This window comes from Centropristis striata, chromosome 2, assembly GCF_030273125.1.
Source record: "Centropristis striata isolate RG_2023a ecotype Rhode Island chromosome 2, C.striata_1.0, whole genome shotgun sequence".
In the NCBI taxonomy this organism is placed as follows: Eukaryota; Metazoa; Chordata; class Actinopteri; order Perciformes; family Serranidae; genus Centropristis; species Centropristis striata.
Window position 1 is genome coordinate 45535014 of NC_081518.1, and position 20879 is coordinate 45555892.

Genomic DNA, 20879 nt, shown 5'->3' on the forward strand with positions numbered 1-20879 from the left:
CTGGTGTTACATGTTGAAAGCCTTTTAGCGAAGCATTAGGGACTGTGGTGACTCACCTTTCCACCTTGGTGATAATTTTCTCCATTTTGTCACCATCATTTATGAACCACTGCACTGCAAACCTCGACTTGGAAACCTCATTATGAAATACTACTTTACACAGCAGAGTGTTAGGCCGACCTAGACGAGGACAAAAACATGTCAATTATAATACAATAATAATATAATTCTCAGGATGTTTGGTAACAGCGTTGACATTTGACTAAAAATCATCTAAACCTCCATCCATCCATCCATTCTCGTCCGCTTATCCGGGGCCGGGTCGCGGGGGCAGCAGGCTAAGCAGCGCATTCCAGGCGCCCCTCTCCCCAGCCACAACGTCCAGCTCCTCCTGGACCCCGAGGCGTTCCCAGGCCAGGCGAGAGATATAATCCCTCCACCGTGTTCTGGGTCTTCCCCGGGGCCTCCTACCATCTAAACCTTCTAAATGAATTACTAAATCTGGGCACTCTTACCAAGCTCCACCTCTGCTGTGTTGTCATCATAAGGGCTAATTCTGGGAGGGTCTCTTACTGGGGACATGGAAATAAAGTCACACAGATCTGTATTAGAATATGTCTGAATCTTTTATTTATTTTCTTAATTTCTATGGATTCTTAAAACTTAAAATCTTGACTTAGGCTGCTTTGAGGAAAGTGCATGACACATGATACAAAGGGAAATGAAAGTTCAGCAAAATGCAGCATAAACAAAATGTTTTACCTTATTAGTTAACTACAAATGTCTGTAAAACATAATGGGACTGTGTATAGGTGCCGACGTGGGTTAAACAGTGTAGATATTAGGTCTGATGGAATCATATTGATGGTTCCACATGGCTACTTAATATTCACATCGATGGTTCCACATGGCTACTTAATATTCACGTCGATGGTTCCACATGGCTACTTAATATTCACGTCGATGGTTCCACATGGCTACTTAATATTCACGTCGATGGTTCCACATGGCTCCTTAATATTCACATTGATGGTTCCACATGGCTACTTAATATTCACGTAGATGGTTCCACATGGCTACTTAATATTCACATCGATGGTTCCACATGGCTACTTAATATTCACATTGATGGTTCCACATGGCTCCTTAATATTCACATTGATGGTTCCACATGGCTACTTAATATTCACGTCGATGGTTCCACATGGCTACTTAATATTCACATCGATGGTTCCACATGGCCACTTAATATTCACATCGATGGTTCCACATGGCTCCTTAATATTCACATTGATGGTTCCACATGGCTACTTAATATTCACATCGATGGTTCCACATGGCTACTTAATATTCACATCGATGGTTCCACATGGCTACTTAATATTCACATTGATGGTTCCACATGGCTACTTAATATTCACATTGATGGTTCCACATGGCTACTTAATATTCACATTGATGGTTCCACATGGCTACTTAATATTCACATTGATGGTTCCACATGGCTACTTAATATTCACATTGATGGTTCCACATGGCTACTTAATATTCACATTGATGGTTCCACATGGCTACTTAATATTCACATTGATGGTTCCACATGGCTACTTAATATTCACGTTGATGGTTCCACATGGCTACTTAATATTCACGTTGGGTGGGTGACCATGATCATGGTGTCTGCAGGCAGCGTAAACCTACCTAATGTGTATATGATGCACCTAGATGCAGGAAATGTAAAATAAATAGAAATAGCAAGCTAAGTAGAAATGAAGTGAAGCGAAGTCAACGTGACAGCTAACGTTATAGCCTATAAAGGCAATTAAACCTTAACTCCACTAATATTTTGACAAGCGAATAAAGCGGGGAGTGAAACTCTAGATCTCCAGTTTCAAAGTCAAGATTTTCTTTTTACTCATGTCACTTTGAGGGCTCCGTAGATTCCTAAGCAATGGCTGAAATTTGTTATAGAACTTTATGTAAAAAATTAACAGCACAGTTGATGCAGATTTCATGACATTTCCACAATAAATTGATGTAAAAAAGGCACAAATTACTGCATAAAAAATTACCAGACTGCAGGACATGAAGTGTTTGATGCACAAAAGACCCCCAGACCCCTGCTTACTTTGCATCTCCCGAATATTGAAACAAAACCTATACCCTTGCGACAACTTCAATAATACACAAATGGTTAAACTTACATCTCCATTAAAGCGTCAACAAAAACTGCATGTCATAAAATTCCCAAATGTAGAATTTGTGGCAGATTTATTGTATTAAACTGTGTTAAACTGTACAGATGTGGCAAAAGAGTGGCCAGGGTGTGTGTGTGTGTGTGTGTGTTGAAGGAGGCAAGAGTGTTTAAAATAATAATAAAAATAAAGATGAACAATGATAATGATTGGTTTTCTAAGCTTGGCCCTGGGTTTGTGCCATCCACCGATCTGATCTGTACGCTACCTGAGTGGACACTCGGTGGAACAGTTCTGAGATTCGTTGCTTTACTTTGCATAGAAATAACTCCCAACCGTTCATGAGAACAGCCTGATGCACTTTGATGTGTTTTGTTATAGGGAAAGTTCTCTTTAACAGCAGTACAGTAGCCCTCTCGTTATTAAATGAAAACCCAGATTTCAAAAAAGCAATAAAAAATATTGTCTTTGTACCATTTTCAATCAAATATATGTCAAAAGGATTAGTTAATGATAGCATTCTGTTTTATTTGGAGACTGCCGTTTGGAGCCGTCTATTTGAAGGTATTATGTACGTTAAGATCTTTAACTTTAATGGCTGTGGAGAGGAAGTCCTGTGGTTTCGTGGTTTGCAGCCAGATATGACCCAATTTAAGGCGTGAGTGTTCAAACACGTTTCAGGTACGCAATGCAGTGAATTTCTTTACAGAGGCTTTGGTCTTTGGTGTAGCTTTATGAAGCTCTTGCAGACCTGGAAAAAAATAGTTTCAACTGATGAAAAAGTCTTTTTTCTTAAAGGTTTGAAATGACAACATTTAAATGATGGTTTGTATCATATTTTCTAAATGTTGTGCTCGTGTCGTCAAATTGATGAAGATGTTTTTTTCTCAGTTTGCTCGTGTTTTGTGTATCTGCATGTGTATTCTTAAGTTGCAGCACTGAGAGCTCTCAGGGCCACCGTGAAAAAATAGTTTGTTTCTTTAGTTCAGATATTCCTGGTCGCTGATTGGTTGACACAGTGTTAGAAATAACTGGATCTATGATTTTGGTCTCCATGAGGACTACTGGTCCTCATCTACTCAGTGTTCATATAGGAAATGGTCCACAGAAGGTAAAAAAAGAAACACACACACAGAGCACTTACTTATAGCTGTGACTTCAACAGCCGTCCTGAAGGTCCATCTGACTCCTTGCTCACTTATTTGTTTATCACAGAAATATATTCCAGTATGTTCTGTTCGGACTTCGCAGAGCTGTAAATGCCCGTTCTCCTGACAGGAGCTTTGATGCTGCTCATCCACATGCTGATCTCGCTGTAAGAAAACACACTTGTTGTGAGTTTTTGCTGTGATTTATTGGTTTCAATTGTGAGATGCATAATTCTGTCAATAGCCGTGTTTCGACTAGGGGGAAGTGGCCACTGGGAAAGTCTCAGGCCACGCCCTCTCTAACGTCCACTCACTCTGTTTCCACTACCAGTTAGCCCCCAGAGCTAACACAACGCTAACACAACGTCAGCAGCTGAAAGCAGCATGGCTAATTATGCACAGTCTCTCCACTGATCATAAACATAGTGATTGTGAATTAAAGACATCGCTAACTGTGCACAGAGTGTCCGGTGCTTGTTGTAAACCAGACCGTCTGCAGTGGCTCCCTGTGGCTGTGACAAAATAATTATACGAAATAAATACATAAATGTGCAGCTAATATATGGCATTAAAAAGTCAACTAAAATGTGCATTATAGCTTACAAAACAAACAAGTCTACGGCGCGGCCGTAGACTTGTTTGTTTTGTTTTGAATTTTGTCAATTTCAAGTCTTGTTTTGAGTTTTTCTAGGTAGGCGAGCATTTGATTCCAAATCTTCTGAGATATTTCTTACAAAATCATATTAATAAATGCTCATTATGGCCTATAAGTAATGTTGATAGGCTAATTTAGACTGAGTAGGTTGTCTTATCTTTATTGTAAGGCTCAAAATAAGGTTTGGCTCCATTTCGACATTTTTTCTCTTTTTTTGGCCAACAATGGCTCTTTTGTTAGTAAAGGTTGCAGACCGCTGCTGTAAACAAACAGAGATCGCTAAGCTAACACCTCCTGCAGCAGCATCACATACACACTGTACTGCTACAGAGCTAACTGTTAGCCTGTTAGCACATACACACTGTACTGCTACAGAGCTAACTGTTAGCCTGTTAGCACATACACACTGTACTGCTACAGAGCTAACTGTTAGCCTGTTAGCACATACACACTGTACTGCTACAGAGCTAACTGTTAGCCTGTTAGCACATACACACTGTACTGCTACAGAGCTAACTGTTAGCCTGTTAGCACATACACACTGTACTGCTACAGAGCTAACTGTTAGCCTGTTAGCACATACACACTGTACTGCTACAGAGCTAACTGTTAGCCTGTTAGCACATACACACTGTACTGCTACAGAGCTAACTGTTAGCCTGTTAGCACATACACACTGTACTGCTACAGAGCTAACTGTTAGCCTGTTAGCACATACACACTGTACTGCTACAGAGCTAACTGTTAGCCTGTTAGCACATACACACTGTACTGCTACAGAGCTAACTGTTAGCCTGTTAGCACATACACACTGTACTGCTACAGAGCTAACTGTTAGCTTGTTAGCACATACACACTGTACTGCTACAGAGCTAACTGTTAGCCTGTTAGCACATACACACTGTACTGCTACAGAGCTAACTGTTAGCCTGTTAGCACATACACACTGTACTGCTACAGAGCTAACTGTTAGCCTGTTAGCACATACACACTGTACTGCTACAGAGCTAACTGTTAGCCTGTTAGCACATACACACTGTACTGCTACAGAGCTAACTATAGCTAACTGTAGCTAACTGTAGCTAACTGCCGCTAACTGTAGCTAACTGCTGCTAGGAGTCTCTGGATTTGTCTCCAGTCGCTTTCTTGAAAAATAGTCTCTAAGGGGGTCTGAAAGTCGCTAAATTTAGCAACAAAGTCGCTAACTTGGGAACACTGCTTTGCCGGCTTTTACAAATTGCGTGTGTTGTTGTGGTGTCGAGTACTACGTCACATCCTGCTTAGCCTTCTATCCAATCAGTAACCAGGCTGTTTCAGGGGAGAAAAAAGACCCTGCTCTTCTACAGGGACTAAAAGAGTCCAGACAAAAGCCGGCTCTGGACTGCTCGTATTCACATTAGGGGCGTTTCGGCGAGTGAGACCCGCCTCATTCCGGGTATTGTCCGGCTATTACCCGGTGGTGGAAACAGCCCTAATGTGTGTTCTTTACCGTGTACCAGGTGACGTCTGTGTTGGTGCCACAGCGGAGACCTGGGCATGGGATCTTGCCACCTTGAGTCACAGGCAGATTTACATTGTTCCTGTGAGTCTGGAAGCAGCCCACACTGGTTCTCTGCACCACCTGTAGATGGAAGAACAACTTGCTGCCACTGGACAGCAAAGACCTCAACACTAGACACAAGTCCAAACAAGTGGTCTATACACATACAGAAACAAAATGAATGTTTCTATTTAGTATACCAAAAAGGGTTTTAAATATTCTAAATAAGGACTTTAACTCCTTAACAGAACTTTTTTGCTGACTTTTTTTCTTTCAGTGGACACTGGTTTCATAGATAGATAGATAGATATACTTTATTTATCCCAAGCTGGGAAATTACAGTGTAGCAGCAGCAATTACACACAGAGACAATGACAACACAATTAAATAAATAAAAAAAATAAAAAAAATGAAACTAGAAGATATGAGGAATCCATTGGTAGTTATATTGTGATCTTGTCAGGAAGGGGATGACATAATGTGCTAGGCTAATTTTTAGAGAGGGAAAACATGCATTTTTTCAAAGGGGCCCCTTGAGCTCTAACCTCAAGGTATCTGAACTGTGCTTGAGTCTCCTTTATGCCCACTCTATGATACTACCATGCAGTTTTCAAAAGCCTTAAAGAGACAGAGTGGTGACTAAAGATGAGAAGCTGGCTGTAATTACTGCACTTTGTAGTTTATTTTATCTGCAATCATTTAGAAAAAGAGAATATCTCTAAGCAATGTTTGCAATTTGTTCTAGAACATAAAGAAGAATCAGAGTTGATGCAGGAAGTAGCATGACGTTTCTTGCTGCTATGATAAAACTTATACTGTCCACTCTGCACTGACGGTTTCAGGTTTATTTTCTGCTTTTGTGCATTTCACGGAGATTGGCTTTCGAAGTTGTGACATACCTAATCTCACTAGCCCGATCTCAGATTTTAGGGGAGTACATAGACATCCCTCCCCTCAGTAGAGGCAGTGGTGGGAAAAGTATTCAGATCCATTACTTAAGTAAAAGTATTAATACCACACTGTGAAAATACTCCACTACAAGTAAAAGTCCTGCATTCAAAACTTACTGAAGTAAAAGTACAAAAGAATCAGCATCAGCAGCAAGTACTTGTTATGCAGTATGCAGAATGGCCCCACTCAGATTGCTATATATAATCTTAATATATTATTGGATTATTATTATTGATGCATTTATGTAAGCAGTGTTTTAATTTTATAAAGACAGAGCTCATTTTCATGACTTAATATACTGCCATGAGGTTTAATTTATAAAAATGTGTTATCACTTTAAATTGATCATGTTTTTCATGTTAAATCTGAACCTAAAAGTAACTAAAGCTGTCAGCTAAATGTATTGGAGTAGAAGTATAAGGCTAAATAAACTCAAGTAAAGTACAAGTACCTCAACAGTGTACTTAAGTACAGTACTTGAGTAAATGTACTTAGTTACATTCAACCACTGAGTAGAGGAATGTAAAAAAACCCACTCTTGTGTCACACTTAGCACAGACACAAGTCAATGTCAGACGTTTTAGGGGACATAAACATAAGAAAAACACAACTGGGGAAACCAACATTATTATTTACCTGCATGTGTAATTTCCGGAGTGTTTTGCCTCAGCCAGGAACTCCTTCCCACATTCTAAGGATGTGCTTTCATTTCCTTCTCCGGTCCTGAAGCACTTCACCTCCGCATCGAAGCACGTCACCAGAAAGATTTCCCCCTCCACAGCTCTGTAGCGGCGTGGAGTTTTCCTACCAAGATCTAGAGAAAAACACGATTCTGTTTCATTTTTATAGCAGTCAGACAAAAAGTAAAAGATTGTGACAGCATCAATTATGACATGCATGCATCATTATAACGTAACATAACAACATTATAAAACACAGGTGTATTATTAAAATACAATTTATGTTTAAATGTAATACCAGGTCTTTTCCTTTTAATGTCTCCCAAACAGCATCCCTCCAAGAATCCGTGAATGGGAAAGATGAAAAACCCTAGAATAAATCCTGTTAGCATCCTGTATCTCCCGATCTCTAACACCACTTGTTGGTTTCAGTCAGTCTTCTCTATATTCTGTATTTCTCTATATTTTTTCACTCCTGAGGTGTTCTCACGTCCAACCACATGTGGAGTTCTTGGTATTGTGTTATTGCCGTTGCTCATCTTGGGCGGCAGAGCTTCATGTACTACATTTTCACAGGAAGTTGCACTAATAAGGCTGCGTTGTCAGCCACTTCCTGCAAACTAGTTTGCAAAGAAGTTGTGACTTCTTAGAAATGTTTTGTCACTTTTTTGTAGTGTTGTGTACAGAAAAACATTAAAATCATAAAAAAAACACTTAAGCATAACAAATACAATGCACCAAACTAGAGACAAAAAGTAATATATAGTAATATAGGTATTTAATAAGGAAGGCTAAACTAGGGTTGATATTTAGAGAGTGACCTGGTTTCTATTCCCAGCACACAAACTGGCCCAGATCTCAACTCTGGTGACTCCTTTATTGCTCTCCTGCTGTTTTCTTTTGCCTCTAACAAAATAATATTTTTATTAAGCTCTATTTACTAAAATGCTTGTTCAGACTGTTTTGAATATTGACGACTGCTGTTGTTTTACTATAATACTATATTTCACTTTGTACTACATCTCATACCCCACTCTAAGTTATAATATATCATATCGTACAATATTATGTTGATACGTTACACTGATTCTTGTATATGTATATTGTATTTATATAATATCTCTATATTAATGCTGACAAATACTAAATATGTTTACTTTGTTCCCCATTGGAGACTTTTTAAAATTATGTTAACTTGAAAACTAAAATGTAATTCCACAATAGCATTATAACTTTATCAATGTAAAAATGCAAATGCAATAATCCAGTTTTTAGTTTCATATACTTGGATGAGAAATGGAGAGACATTCAATTTATTCAAAGTTTTACTCTGCTGTACAGTGGATTATATTTACATCATATTTTTCACTGAAATGCAATACAATATATTCACTTTACCCCAGTTTTCCATTCATGAAAGTAACATTTTATTTAATTACATTGATAAAAAAAAAGCAAACTTAACAAAATCAAATTATTCACAACTGAAATACAAATTAACATGAAAACGGTATTTGACATTTAATAATGTAATACTAAATACAGAGGAAGTGGATTCGTGCCCTGCTGGTCATTAGGAATAAAGACGTAACAAGTATGAGCCAATCACGAGCGTTTTAAGACACTAAAAAATCTCACAAGATTTCACATTTTATGGAACAGTACATGCAGTGACAGCACAGATATTAAAACAAATGTATTTCAGTAATTCCCGTGGTACACTTCCTTATAAATCTTTAAAATAAAAGATAAATAATTTAGTATAGGAGACGCTAGAAAAAGCAACAACTCAACTGTAATGAGAATTGTTCATGTGTCAGAGTACACACTGTAAGGTTGATGACAAAAAGCATTTTTCCTTAATAATTACAGTATGCATCTTTGCAGCTGACAGGAAATGTTGCTTGTGTCAGCAGTATACTACAAAGTAAAAAAAGAGGGCAGTCTAATAATAAAAGATGTTACATAGAAATGCTAACTTAAATGGTAAAAATAAAGTATAACCATCTTCAGCGGGTCAGTTAATGTCTTGTGTTCGACTGCATTTGTCGTATATATTTATTTAGTCATACACCTAAAACAGATATAATATAAGCCATTTGTTGTGACTTGGTCAGACATGTTAGCAAGACAAAGCGTCCTAGACTGTCTGAGGGAGAAGTCTTGCTTTGGCTGAATACTGTGGAGCCGCTAGGTAATAACGGAGCTGTTTCCAGAAGGAGGACGAGGGCTGCATGGAGCTTTGGCCCTTCCAGGTGACACAGTCTCCAGTCTCACTAAGGAACTGTAAGGTCTCCGGTAACAAACCACATTTCAACTCTTCTGTTGTGTCAGTGTTGATGAAAACCAAGCGAGTCTGCCTCTCAACAAGGGCTTCATGGAGGGCAATCAGCAGGCCAGACCCTGGACCAGGATCTGGAGAGGTGGGAACCAAAACCACGGTGCGACTCTGCTCTATGCACTCCAGCACTGCCTCCGCTTCAGCTGCAACCAACCACAGTTCAGTTGACACTTTATTTCATGATGTTTTTCTGCTAGAGGTCCTTCAGAGTACATCTTAAATACTCACCTTGGCCCGGTAAGACGTCACGTTCATAGAGACAGAGGCTGTAACCAAAGCGCTCTTCCAAAACTCTCTCCAGGTATTTTCTGTCTTCTTCATGTAGTCCTGCGTCTGCGTCGCTCTCGTAATACATCAAGAAGGCATCGTAGCTTTTACCATCTACGCAAACAACAACAAACAAACAACAAACAACAACAAACAACAGCTTTGTCACTGCTGCCATTATGTCTCATTATATTGAAGTCCAAGGAAAGCCAAAATCCTCAACATAAGTTAGTTGAAATTAACCAAAAAGAACAGAACTCCCACCTGAAGTCCTGCTATGGCAGCCGAGAGTGTCTCTCAGGAAAAGAGTGATGGTGATTTTAAAGCTCACATAGAGAACGAGTGTGGAAACCATCACCACCATGACACACACCACGCCGAGAGCCAGGGGGACGTAAGAAACGCCAGCTGGAGGGACATAAATGTGTTAAAGTAGTCATTGATCTCATTAATGGTAGTAACTCAAAGATGACCGTATGAGTGAATGACAACTGGCTCAAATATATTCATACGATAAAAAAAGTCTACTTTACAGACAGTAGTCCAGCACGAATAATTACAATACATACAACGCATATACATAACATAGGATCATATCTGATGGAAGCACCTGTAGAGCCCTCACCTTATACAGGTGTTAAACAGAAAAACATTTAAATATCTTCAACTGACAAATATGTTTAGGCTTTTCTGATTTTTTTTGACTAAACAGATATAATTACAATTACAAACCGATTAAGCGATAATAAAAATAACTTGTAGCGCACAACGAGGCAGGTTGATTCAACAGGTTTCAGATTTAAGGCTGGTAAGTTTTAACACATAAATCTCAATAAATCAGAATATGATGGAAAAGTCCATTTCCAGTAGTTCAAGGCAAACAGCCCCAACCAAGTACTGAGTCAGATAGATGACATACTCTTCAGAGGCCAACATTTACATATTAAACAGACTTTTTAAAATTGGTATTTTGTAATATTACATTTTTTTGGAGACACTGAATTTTAGGTCTTCATTAAATGTAAGCCATAATCATTATAATTAGAAGAAATTAAATAAATTAAGACATGAAATGTTTCATTCTGTGTGTAATAGATCTATATAATGTGTTATTTCCACTTTAAGAATTGAATTACTGACATAAATGAACATTTCTATAATATTCTAATTCATTGAGATGCTCCTGTATTAGATCTCATCTTACATACGTTTTTCGACCAAAGTGATGGTGACCTTGCTTGACCTAGACTCAGATTCCAGTCGGCAGGTGTAATTTTTTGACGTATCCTCTTTTGAAACACTTTTGAAGACGAGAGATGCTATCATCTTTGTTTCTTCACCCTTGGTGTCCCTGTGGAGCAAAGGAAAGACTATTTGATGTGTTTGTTTCGTGTTTAGTATTCCCAAACTTGCTGAGCGGGCGGTCCAGCTGCGTGGCGTGTTTACCGCGAGGAATTGTAGAAAACAGGAAAGCTGCTGTTCTTTTCAATGAACGATTTCTCGCTGGACCAGAAAATGCCATCAAGTTCTGAATACAAAACAGCTTTACAGTGAATCACCTTTGGTGAGCCTAGAAAACAGGATTTAAAAGAAATAATTTACAAAAATAGTTATTGATTATATGTTTGTATTCACGCCAGTAGGTTGAAACTCACCCAAATCTACATGAGTTATCTTTTTCTTTACAGAATACAGTTTACAGAATATTTTAACATGTTAAATCCAGTATATCAATCAAGTATATCCAAGTATGTTTGTCCACAATGACTCACCCAATTCTACATAAACTACATCACCGTCGGTTGGTGAAGTGATCGCTGGTATCATAAGATTTTCTGTGAAGTGAAGAATAAAAACTTTTTTTTCCTTTAACATATGAAGATGAGCATGTTTTTAGCATTTTTTAAGTGATCTTTTCTCACCTTTTGGTTCAACAATAAGCCGAACTGTAAAGGTCTTGTTATAGATCTGACCATAATACAGGTATAATCTGGTACAGGTGTAGACACCACCATTATTCTCCTCCACACACGGGAAGTAGCCCTTCGACAACTCGCCCTCCTGCAAGATGGACAATAGAGCTGCATTTAATGGGCCCACTCAGATTGTTATAATAAAAATATGGCATTGTATAATTGGTATTAATGTATTTATTTAAGCAGCATTTTAATGTTTTCATGGCTATTTTAAATTACTTAATATACTGCTATGTGGTTTAATTTTTAAAAGTGTGAAATCATTTTAAATGTATTATGTTTGTTATGTTAAATCTTGCCCTGAAAAGTAATAAAAGCTGGCAGCTCAATGTAGTAAAAAGTCAAGGTTGAATCTCAGCACACTGAGGAGTGTTCAGGACTCTTTCACTTTATTTGGAGCGCTTCCTACACACTTTCCGTAAGATCGCACTTCTGCAGACTTTGGCTGAGGGAACTCCCCAGAGTTGTGTTGTTAAAACAAACATTTACATATCTTGTGCCATATGGAAATATTTGGGTTGTTTGCAGCAGATATGTTTACACTAGGCAACATAATGGGCAACATTGTTGAGGGAACACTCTTCTTTTCAAACTCTCTGGACTGTGTTGTCTGTACTACCAGCCGGAACCACAACTGGCTGCCATTCCTGTCATGCCATCAAAGAAAAAGATACCTTGTTCCATATGATGCCGTTGCTGGTAATATTGGGGATGTTTGCAGCAGGTGTGTTTACTTCAGGGCAATTCAAACTGCAGGCCTCTTCTGCAAAACATGTTTTAGAGTACTGGCTCTGCTTCTTCTGCTCTCTGGACTGTGTTGTCTGTACCACCAGCCGGAACCACAACTGGCTGCCAGTCCTGTCGTGCCATCAAAGAAAAAGGGAATATTACGTTTTCTCTTTGAATTTGAATCACAACCACGGACTAGTAATGTGAAAGTATCGTGGCTTTAAGGATCAGTTTCAAAATGACAAATTTCCACCTTCGCCAGATCTACACACGAAACCCAAACATAACTCTTACCAGAATTTATGACACAGTGTCTAAAAATAAAAATTACAGTTAAAAACAGTTAGTCATGTTGTTCACATTCAGGAAATAGGATGCATTTGCCATCCCGTCATGACGTATTTAAAATCCATTGTATTGTAACACAATACTGATTATATAGTAACACAATACAATGCAGTAATAAAATCTTGGCATTGTGCATTTCTGCAAACGACTGATGCATTGAACTTTCTGATCCACAGGGTTAGTTTTAACCTCTTATTATTCTTGGTGGTTGTGGGCAGTAGATGTTTAGGGGGAGATAGCAGGTCAACAATAAATGCCTCATAGAAGTGGTGACATCATCTGAAAGCTGTGAACCTGATTTATCTGAGAAGAAGCTCAGCACTGTGTGTCTGGTCAAAAATATCGAATTAAAATGACTTAATGAAGGAATTATTTATTTATTGAAACATATTATGGTGAATAAAGGGACATAATGTTAGGGAACGCTTTCTAAAGTCCAGTCCAGGTTCAACTGTGTCACTAAGCTGTTGCAGCATTTTTGGGGTTGATACCTTTTGCTACACACATTTGGTTCTCAATAATGCAATTTTATTAATATCGAGAATGGATAAAAATGGTCAGAAATAACCTCCAGAATATTACATCAATATGCCAAGACCTTTGGAACAACAGAGAAGAATCCATGCTGAGATTTGGGTTCAAAAACTTTGGTCATTTTGGAGATTTCTGTATTTTCAGCGATTGGATGACGAGCACTTTTGTTCTTTAAACTGCTGAGAAACACCCTTATTGTCAATATACCATATATATAATAAAGCTGCACATCCTCTGAATGCTCTATGTCTCTAGTTTTTGGTTGTAAAGTTTCATGAGGCTGTGATTATCCTAGAGGTCACAGCAGCTTATTTTATCCAGTGAGGACTCAAGAAATGTCCTCACTGCAGTGAACTGGCTCCTACTGATGACATCATCATCCCACATGAAGAGAACTGGACTCATTGAATCCACCAGAGTCTCAGCTTTCCACTGATACCCAGTTTATGTCATTCAGCCTGTTTAGAGACCTCAGTATGCACAAATATTCACATACAGTAGGCGGAACTGGCAAATCTGTGCTACATGAGAAAAACTATGTTGTTTTTTGCCTTACACTGCATGTTATCAGCATAAAGTTGGCATGTGTGTAAAGAGGAGACTTGTGTGAACACAGAGAGCCTGTTTTCATTCATAGCATGATGTCAGAGGTCACATCTCCGCTTTGAAAATTGCCAAAATAGCCTAACTTTGCAACTTCCCAACATGCTATGACATCATTATCTTTAGTATACTCCTAAAATTGAGCCTGATTTGCCCTCCTGGCAGAACATCAGAACAGTAACCAGTTTTAAACATGGAGTCACATTTTTATCCAAACAAACTTCTTGGTTAAATTTATGACAGGAATGTGTTTTAGGTTAATATAAGTACGTTGGTTACATAATATAAGCATAATATAAGTCCACTCACCCTGTCCTCCTTATACTGATTTACATCACCTGCCTTCAGGAGCCTTTGCTCTGAGCTTCTAATATTGACACAGATGGTTTTATGGTGAAGTCGTCGAATCTTATTCATTTTTATGGAGAGTATGAGAATAATGGATACAACGCAGAAAGCTGACTGACTGACTGAAGCTAGGAGCACTGATCACAGCTGCATATTTCTCCCCTCAAATGTTTTCAGAAACATATTTTACGTTTAGCTGTAAAATCAGAAAGTTAGCGGCCTAGCTGCCATGCTGAAACACTTCAAACCAGTTGGTTAGGTCACTTCTAGTGGTCTCATACAAAAACCAGAGGCTGCCAAATACAAATACATCAACGTGTTATTGGTTTGCAGAAACGTATAATGCCATACATTTTTTTCTTGAAACAGAATTTCAGGATATTAGGACACAAAAAGTCAGGATCATTGTAGAACTGGCTGGACTTACATATGAATTACTAATGTTTAAACCTAATCAGTGATCTGATAATAATCCCTGAGGAGTAAATTCATACCTAAAAAGTTGCGACTTTTACAGTCAGTTTAAGGAACAAAACACAGTTCAGATGTGGTTTCTTGGAAAATGTGCTTCCTTGCAGTAGAAGAATGCTTTTATCAATTTGTTTGGACTTTACCTCAGAGAGCAGGAGTAATTCCCCTCGTGGTTTCTAGAGGCTCTTAGAATAACAAGGTGCCCCCCATGAAGCAGCAGAGCTCTGAGCCTCTGCTGGGCTGAAGACATGCTGCTGATCTCCTCCGTGCCCCGGCTGGTGTAGCTGGTCCAGACCCGTCTGGCATCGCTGTGGTTAGACCTGCTGTCGGTCAGCACTTCCATCTCACCTGCATGTACAGTACGTACATCTATCTCACTTTTGGGACAAACACCTGCAAAGGAGGGTCACAATTTTTTTTTATGTGTAAAATTATCACATGAACTGAATTGCGACTGGTTAAAACCCGAACCAGTGGTATCCCACAGACTTTTACAGAGAGGCTGCACACAAACCGTGTGGTCTAACTCGCTGCTTCTCAGGAGCAAAAATGAGCTACATGCTTGGTTGTAACCTCTCTTTATCGATTGTTATGGACATCCAAGCAACATGTGAGCATCAGAGTTTGGCTTTGTTGTTGGAAGAAGCTGTAAAGAGTTCACTGATTGTCTGTGTTATGTATGAGTTATAATGCTTTGGTTCCCCTTCTGGGTGTTGACCCCTGACCCCAATGAAGTCAGAAAGTAAGAAAAAGTTACTTCCAGTTAGAGCTGCAATGATAAGTTAGATTAAATATTTGCCATATTGGTAATATTTCATGTGTTTTCAGCCTCTCAGATATGGAGATTTCCAGCTTTTCTCTGCTTTCTATTATATTCAACTGAATATATGTTGGTTCTGGACTGACAAATCGAGACATTTAGAGACATCACTTTGGAGTTTACAAAACTGTGATGGAAATTTTTTACTATTTTCTGACATTTTATAGACCAAATGATTCATCCAAAAAGGGTTTTAATCTTTTAATCAAAAGTTTGTTGATGAATAGATTTAATCAACAAACATGTAATTAAGTATTTATTCAACTAGGGATGTAGAGTTGTTACTCAGAGTTGTTATTAGTTACACTTGGTAATAGTGTACCTCATACTGTGAAAAAACACAAGCTGTGCATGTGCGACCGTTATGAAAGCACAGCAGGGGTTTTTAACCACATCCTAATTTCCTGTAACCTACTAATCTCGTGATTTCAGCATGATAACAAATGTGTCAAGTTTGCACATTGGTCAGTGTATTAAAGGGAACCGAAAAGAGATGTGGGAAATGTGATCATTTTTATCATTCTCAGACTGGAGAAGATTATTGTTTGTCTCAAGAAATTCACGTTGTAATACACTCTTTACCTGCTGAAACAATAAAGCATGCTCATGCAAAGCCAGTGTTTAGATCCTTTACTAAGGTAAAAGTACAAATACTACCGTGCAAATTTAACCCAGCAGGTAAAAGTCCTGCACAGAAAGTTGACTTAAGTAAAAGTACAAAAGTATCAGCATCAAATTGTACTTAAAGTTTTAAAAGTAAAAGTACTGCAGAATGGCCCCACTCAGATTGTTTTATATATTATAAATATATTATTGTATGATTATTATTGATGCATCCCTGACCCTAAGGCACTGTGGTTTAGTAAAAAATAAAAAAATAAAAAATAACATATATATATTTTTTCATATATATATATATAGTTTTTTGTATTTTTTTAAATGTAGTGGAGTTAATGTATGGATTTACATTTATGGGAATACTTAAGTTAAGTCCAAGTAGGCCTACGTCAAAATTGCACTTGAGTAGGCCGAATGTACTTAGTTACATTACACTACTGCACAAAAGTTATTTGGAAAAACAAAACAAAAACATGAATCCCAGCTGAGGGGCTGCGATGGCAACAAATCAATGTATGACAACTAACTATGATGTTCTTACCTGTGACTGACAGCGTGAGAAGCAGAGGCAGCAGGTGAACTCTCTCCATCATGGTGACCAGCAGAACAGACCTCTGATGAAGAACAGACCTCTTTAGATAGAGAACAGACCTCTTTAGATAGAGAACAGACCTCTGTAGATGAAGAACAGACCTCTGCAGATGAAGAACAGACCTCTTTAGATAGAGAACAGACGTCTGTAGATAGAGAACAGACCTCTTTAGATAGAGAACAGACCTCTTTAGATAGAGAACAGACCTCTGTAGATAGAGAACAGACCTCTGTAGATAGAGAACAGACCTCTTTAGATAGAGAACAGACCTCTGTAGATAGAGAACAGACCTCTGTAGATAGAGAACAGACCTCTTTAGATAGAGAACAGACCTCTTTAGATAGAGGACAGACCTCTGTAGATAGAGAACAGACCTCTGTAGATAGAGAACAGACGTCTGTAGATAGAGAACAGACCTCTGTAGATGAAGAACAGACCTCTGTAGATAGAGAACAGACGTCTGTAGATAGAGAACAGACCTCTTTAGATAGAGAACAGACCTCTTTAGATAGAGAACAGACCTCTGCAGATGAAGAACAGACCTCTGTAGATGAAGAACAGACCTCTTTAGATAGAGAACAGACCTCTTTAGATAGAGAACAGACCTCTGTAGATAGAGAACAGACCTCTTTAGATAGAGAACAGACCTCTTTAGATAGAGAACAGACCTCTGTAGATAGAGAACAGACGTCTGTAGATAGAGAACAGACCTCTGTAGATGAAGAACAGACCTCTGTAGATAGAGAACAGACCTCTTTAGATAGAGAACAGACCTCTTTAGATAGAGAACAGACCTCTGCAGATGAAGAACAGACCTCTGTAGATGAAGAACAGACCTCTGTAGATAGAGAACAGACCTCTTTAGATAGAGAACAGACCTCTTTAGATAGAGAACAGACCTCTGTAGATAGAGAACAGACCTCTTTAGATAGAGAACAGACCTCTTTAGATAGAGAACAGACCTCTTTAGATAGAGAACAGACCTCTGTAGATAGAGAACAGACCTCTGTAGATGAAGAACAGACCTCTTTAGATAGAGAACAGACCTCTTTAGATAGAGAACAGACCTCTGCAGATGAAGAACAGACCTCTGTAGATGAAGAACAGAGCTCTTTAGATAGAGAACAGACCTCTGTAGATAGAGAACAGACCTCTGTAGATAGAGAACAGACCTCTGTAGATAGAAAACAGACCTCCAGACTGAGTCAGCCGCTGCAGATGAAGATGAAACCGCTGCTCAGGGTGACGAGAAGTGAAACTTAAGGAAGAGCGTCCCCGCATGTAAATAGGTCTACCCCCTGAATCTCCCACAAAGGAAATATTTTACCTACCTTTTTATTATTGGCAAGATTATTAAGATTGGCAAAGATTAAAGAGGGAAGAGTAAATGTTTAGGAGGAATGGATAAAAGATTAAAGAGGGAAAAGTAAATGTTTAGGAGCAGAAAAGAAGAAGCTTGACAATGATGCATAGAAATTAGGTTTTGATGAAGGCTGATTTTAGAATTTATTTGGAGACAATAAGCAAAATATACATTTTTTAAGCTAATGCAAATCAATACTGACACCGTTACTAAAGTAAAAGTAGCAATCAGCAAAAAGTATGGAAAGAAAAATGACCCATTATGCAACATGACTCAATTAAAGTGTTTATATTTACACGGTTGCGCATAAAGTGGGAATAAGATATTCTTTCCAGGAAATTATTGTGACAAAGTGATTTGTTATTGGCAGATAAAATGTATATCTTCTCAAAACTTTATTAATCAATCTCTTCCAAATATAAATGAAAATGAAACCGCAATTAAGGATTGTATCTAAAAAAATATCCAACTTTGCTTTATTTATTTATAATGTTGTCCTCTCATTTTAATAATTCACACTGTTGGCTAAAGTTATCTTCATGTTTTCACACTTTTCTCTATCATTGCAAGACATTTTTTTCTTAAGTTGAGACGTTTCTCAAATAAAAAAGAAAGCAGGCTCTTTAGACGACTTGGTAAAAAACATTTGACATAAAGCGCACAGAGATATAGTCCTGCACAGGAAATCAGAGGACTCACAAGATCTAGATTTAGAGTTTCAGATAGCCTTTTTTAGCGCCTAGTATATGGGTCAAGCTCCAAAAAGCCCTGATAGCATCACGCATTATTTTATGAAGCTTCTCCACAGCGGGTTTGACAGACTGAGAGTTTCTCCCCATCATACCACGACCTTTATATGTCAAATAAAGTTTCCTTTAAGAAAAACAGGCTGGCTCACATATTTCCACTGCAGTATCCTGCTGGTATCAATCTCAGTGTTTATCTCCTGCAAACACTTCCTCCTGCTGACTGGAGACTCACCGTAGACATATATACAGGATAGTATAGTACATATACTGTATATATGTCTATGAGACTCACCATAGACATATATACAGTATAGTATAGTACATATACTGTATATATGTCTATGAGACACACCATAGACATATACAGTATAGTATAGTACATATACTGTATATATGTCTATGAGACTCACCATAGACATATATACAGTATAGTACATATACTGTATATATGTCTATGAGACTCACCATAGACATATATACAGTATAGTATAGTACATATACTGTATATATGTCTATGAGACACACCATAGACATATATACAGTATAGTATAGTACATATACTGTATATATGTCTATGAGACACACCATAGACATATATACAGTATAGTATAGTACATATACTGTATATATGTCTATGAGACACACCATAGACATATATACAGTATAGTACAGTACATATACTGTATATATGTCTATGAGACACACCATAGACATATATACAGTATAGTATAGTACATATACTGTATATATGTCTATGAGACTCACCATAGACATATATACAGTATAGTATAGTACATATACTGTATATATGTCTATGAGACTCACCATAGACATATATACAGTATAGTATAGTACATATACTGTATATATGTCTATGAGACTCACCATAGACATATATACAGTATAGTATAGTACATATACTGTATATATGTCTATGAGACTCACCATAGACATATATACAGTATAGTATAGTACATATACTGTATATATGTCTACGAGACTCACCATAGACATATATACAGTATAGTATAGTACATATACTGTATATATGTCTACGAGACACACCATAGACATATATACAGTATAGTATAGTACATATACTGTATATATGTCTACGAGACACACCATAGACATATATACAGTATAGTATAGTACATATACTGTATATGTCTACGAGACACACCATAGACATATATACAGTATAGTATAGTACATATACTGTATATATGTCTACGAGACTCACCATAGACATATATACAGTATAGTATAGTACATATACTGTATATATGTCTACGAGACTCACCATAGACATATATACAGTATAGTATAGTACATATACTGTATATATGTCGACGAGACACACCATAGACATATATACAGTATAGTATAGTACATATACTGTATATATGTCTATGAGACACACCACAGACATATATACGGTACAGTATAGTACATATACTGTATATATGTCTATGAGACACACCACAGACATATATACGGTATAGTATAGTACATATACTGTATATATGTCTATGAGACACACCATAGACATATATACGGTATAGTATAGTACATATACTGTATATATGTCTATGAGACTCACCATAGACATATATACGGTATAGTATAGTACATATACTGTATATATGTCTATGAGACTCACCATAGACATATATACGGTATAGTATAGTACATATACTGTATATATGTCTATGAGACACACCATAGACATATATACGGTATAGTATAGTACATATACTGTATATATGTCTATGAGACACACCACAGACATATATACGGTATAGTATAGTACATATACTGTATATATGTCTATGAGACTCACCACAGACATATATACGGTATAGTATAGTACATATACTGTATATATGTCTATGAGACTCACCATAGACATATATACGGTATAGTATAGTACATATACTGTATATATGTC

At 37.6% G+C, this 20879-nt stretch overlaps 2 protein-coding genes across 2 annotated transcripts in view; both read right to left on the reverse strand.

Moving 5' to 3' along the window:
- LOC131991514 (interleukin-18 receptor accessory protein-like) overlaps positions 1 to 7579 on the reverse strand; it is a 13344-nt gene extending 5765 nt beyond the window's left edge. Inside the window, exons 1-6 of the mRNA XM_059356970.1 lie at positions 7468 to 7579; positions 7126 to 7303; positions 5488 to 5647; positions 3340 to 3508; positions 516 to 572; positions 57 to 180 (exon numbers count right to left, since the gene is read on the reverse strand). Coding sequence (XP_059212953.1) covers positions 57 to 180; positions 516 to 572; positions 3340 to 3508; positions 5488 to 5647; positions 7126 to 7303; positions 7468 to 7561 — 782 coding nt within the window. The 5' untranslated portion in view covers positions 7562 to 7579. The remainder of the gene's footprint in view (positions 1 to 56; positions 181 to 515; positions 573 to 3339; positions 3509 to 5487; positions 5648 to 7125; positions 7304 to 7467) is intronic.
- Positions 7580 to 8466: 887 nt separating this feature from the next.
- Positions 8467 to 16971, reverse strand: LOC131989231 (interleukin-18 receptor 1-like). The gene is made up of 10 exons (XM_059354423.1): positions 16766 to 16971; positions 14930 to 15179; positions 12428 to 12611; positions 11700 to 11838; positions 11550 to 11612; positions 11224 to 11347; positions 10986 to 11128; positions 10042 to 10185; positions 9739 to 9891; positions 8467 to 9653 (listed from the first exon to the last, which is right to left on the reverse strand). Exons 1-10 carry the CDS (start codon positions 16815 to 16817, stop codon positions 9310 to 9312), a joined length of 1596 nt encoding a protein of 531 aa, XP_059210406.1. The 5' UTR covers positions 16818 to 16971; the 3' UTR covers positions 8467 to 9309.
- Positions 16972 to 20879: the final 3908 nt, after the last annotated feature.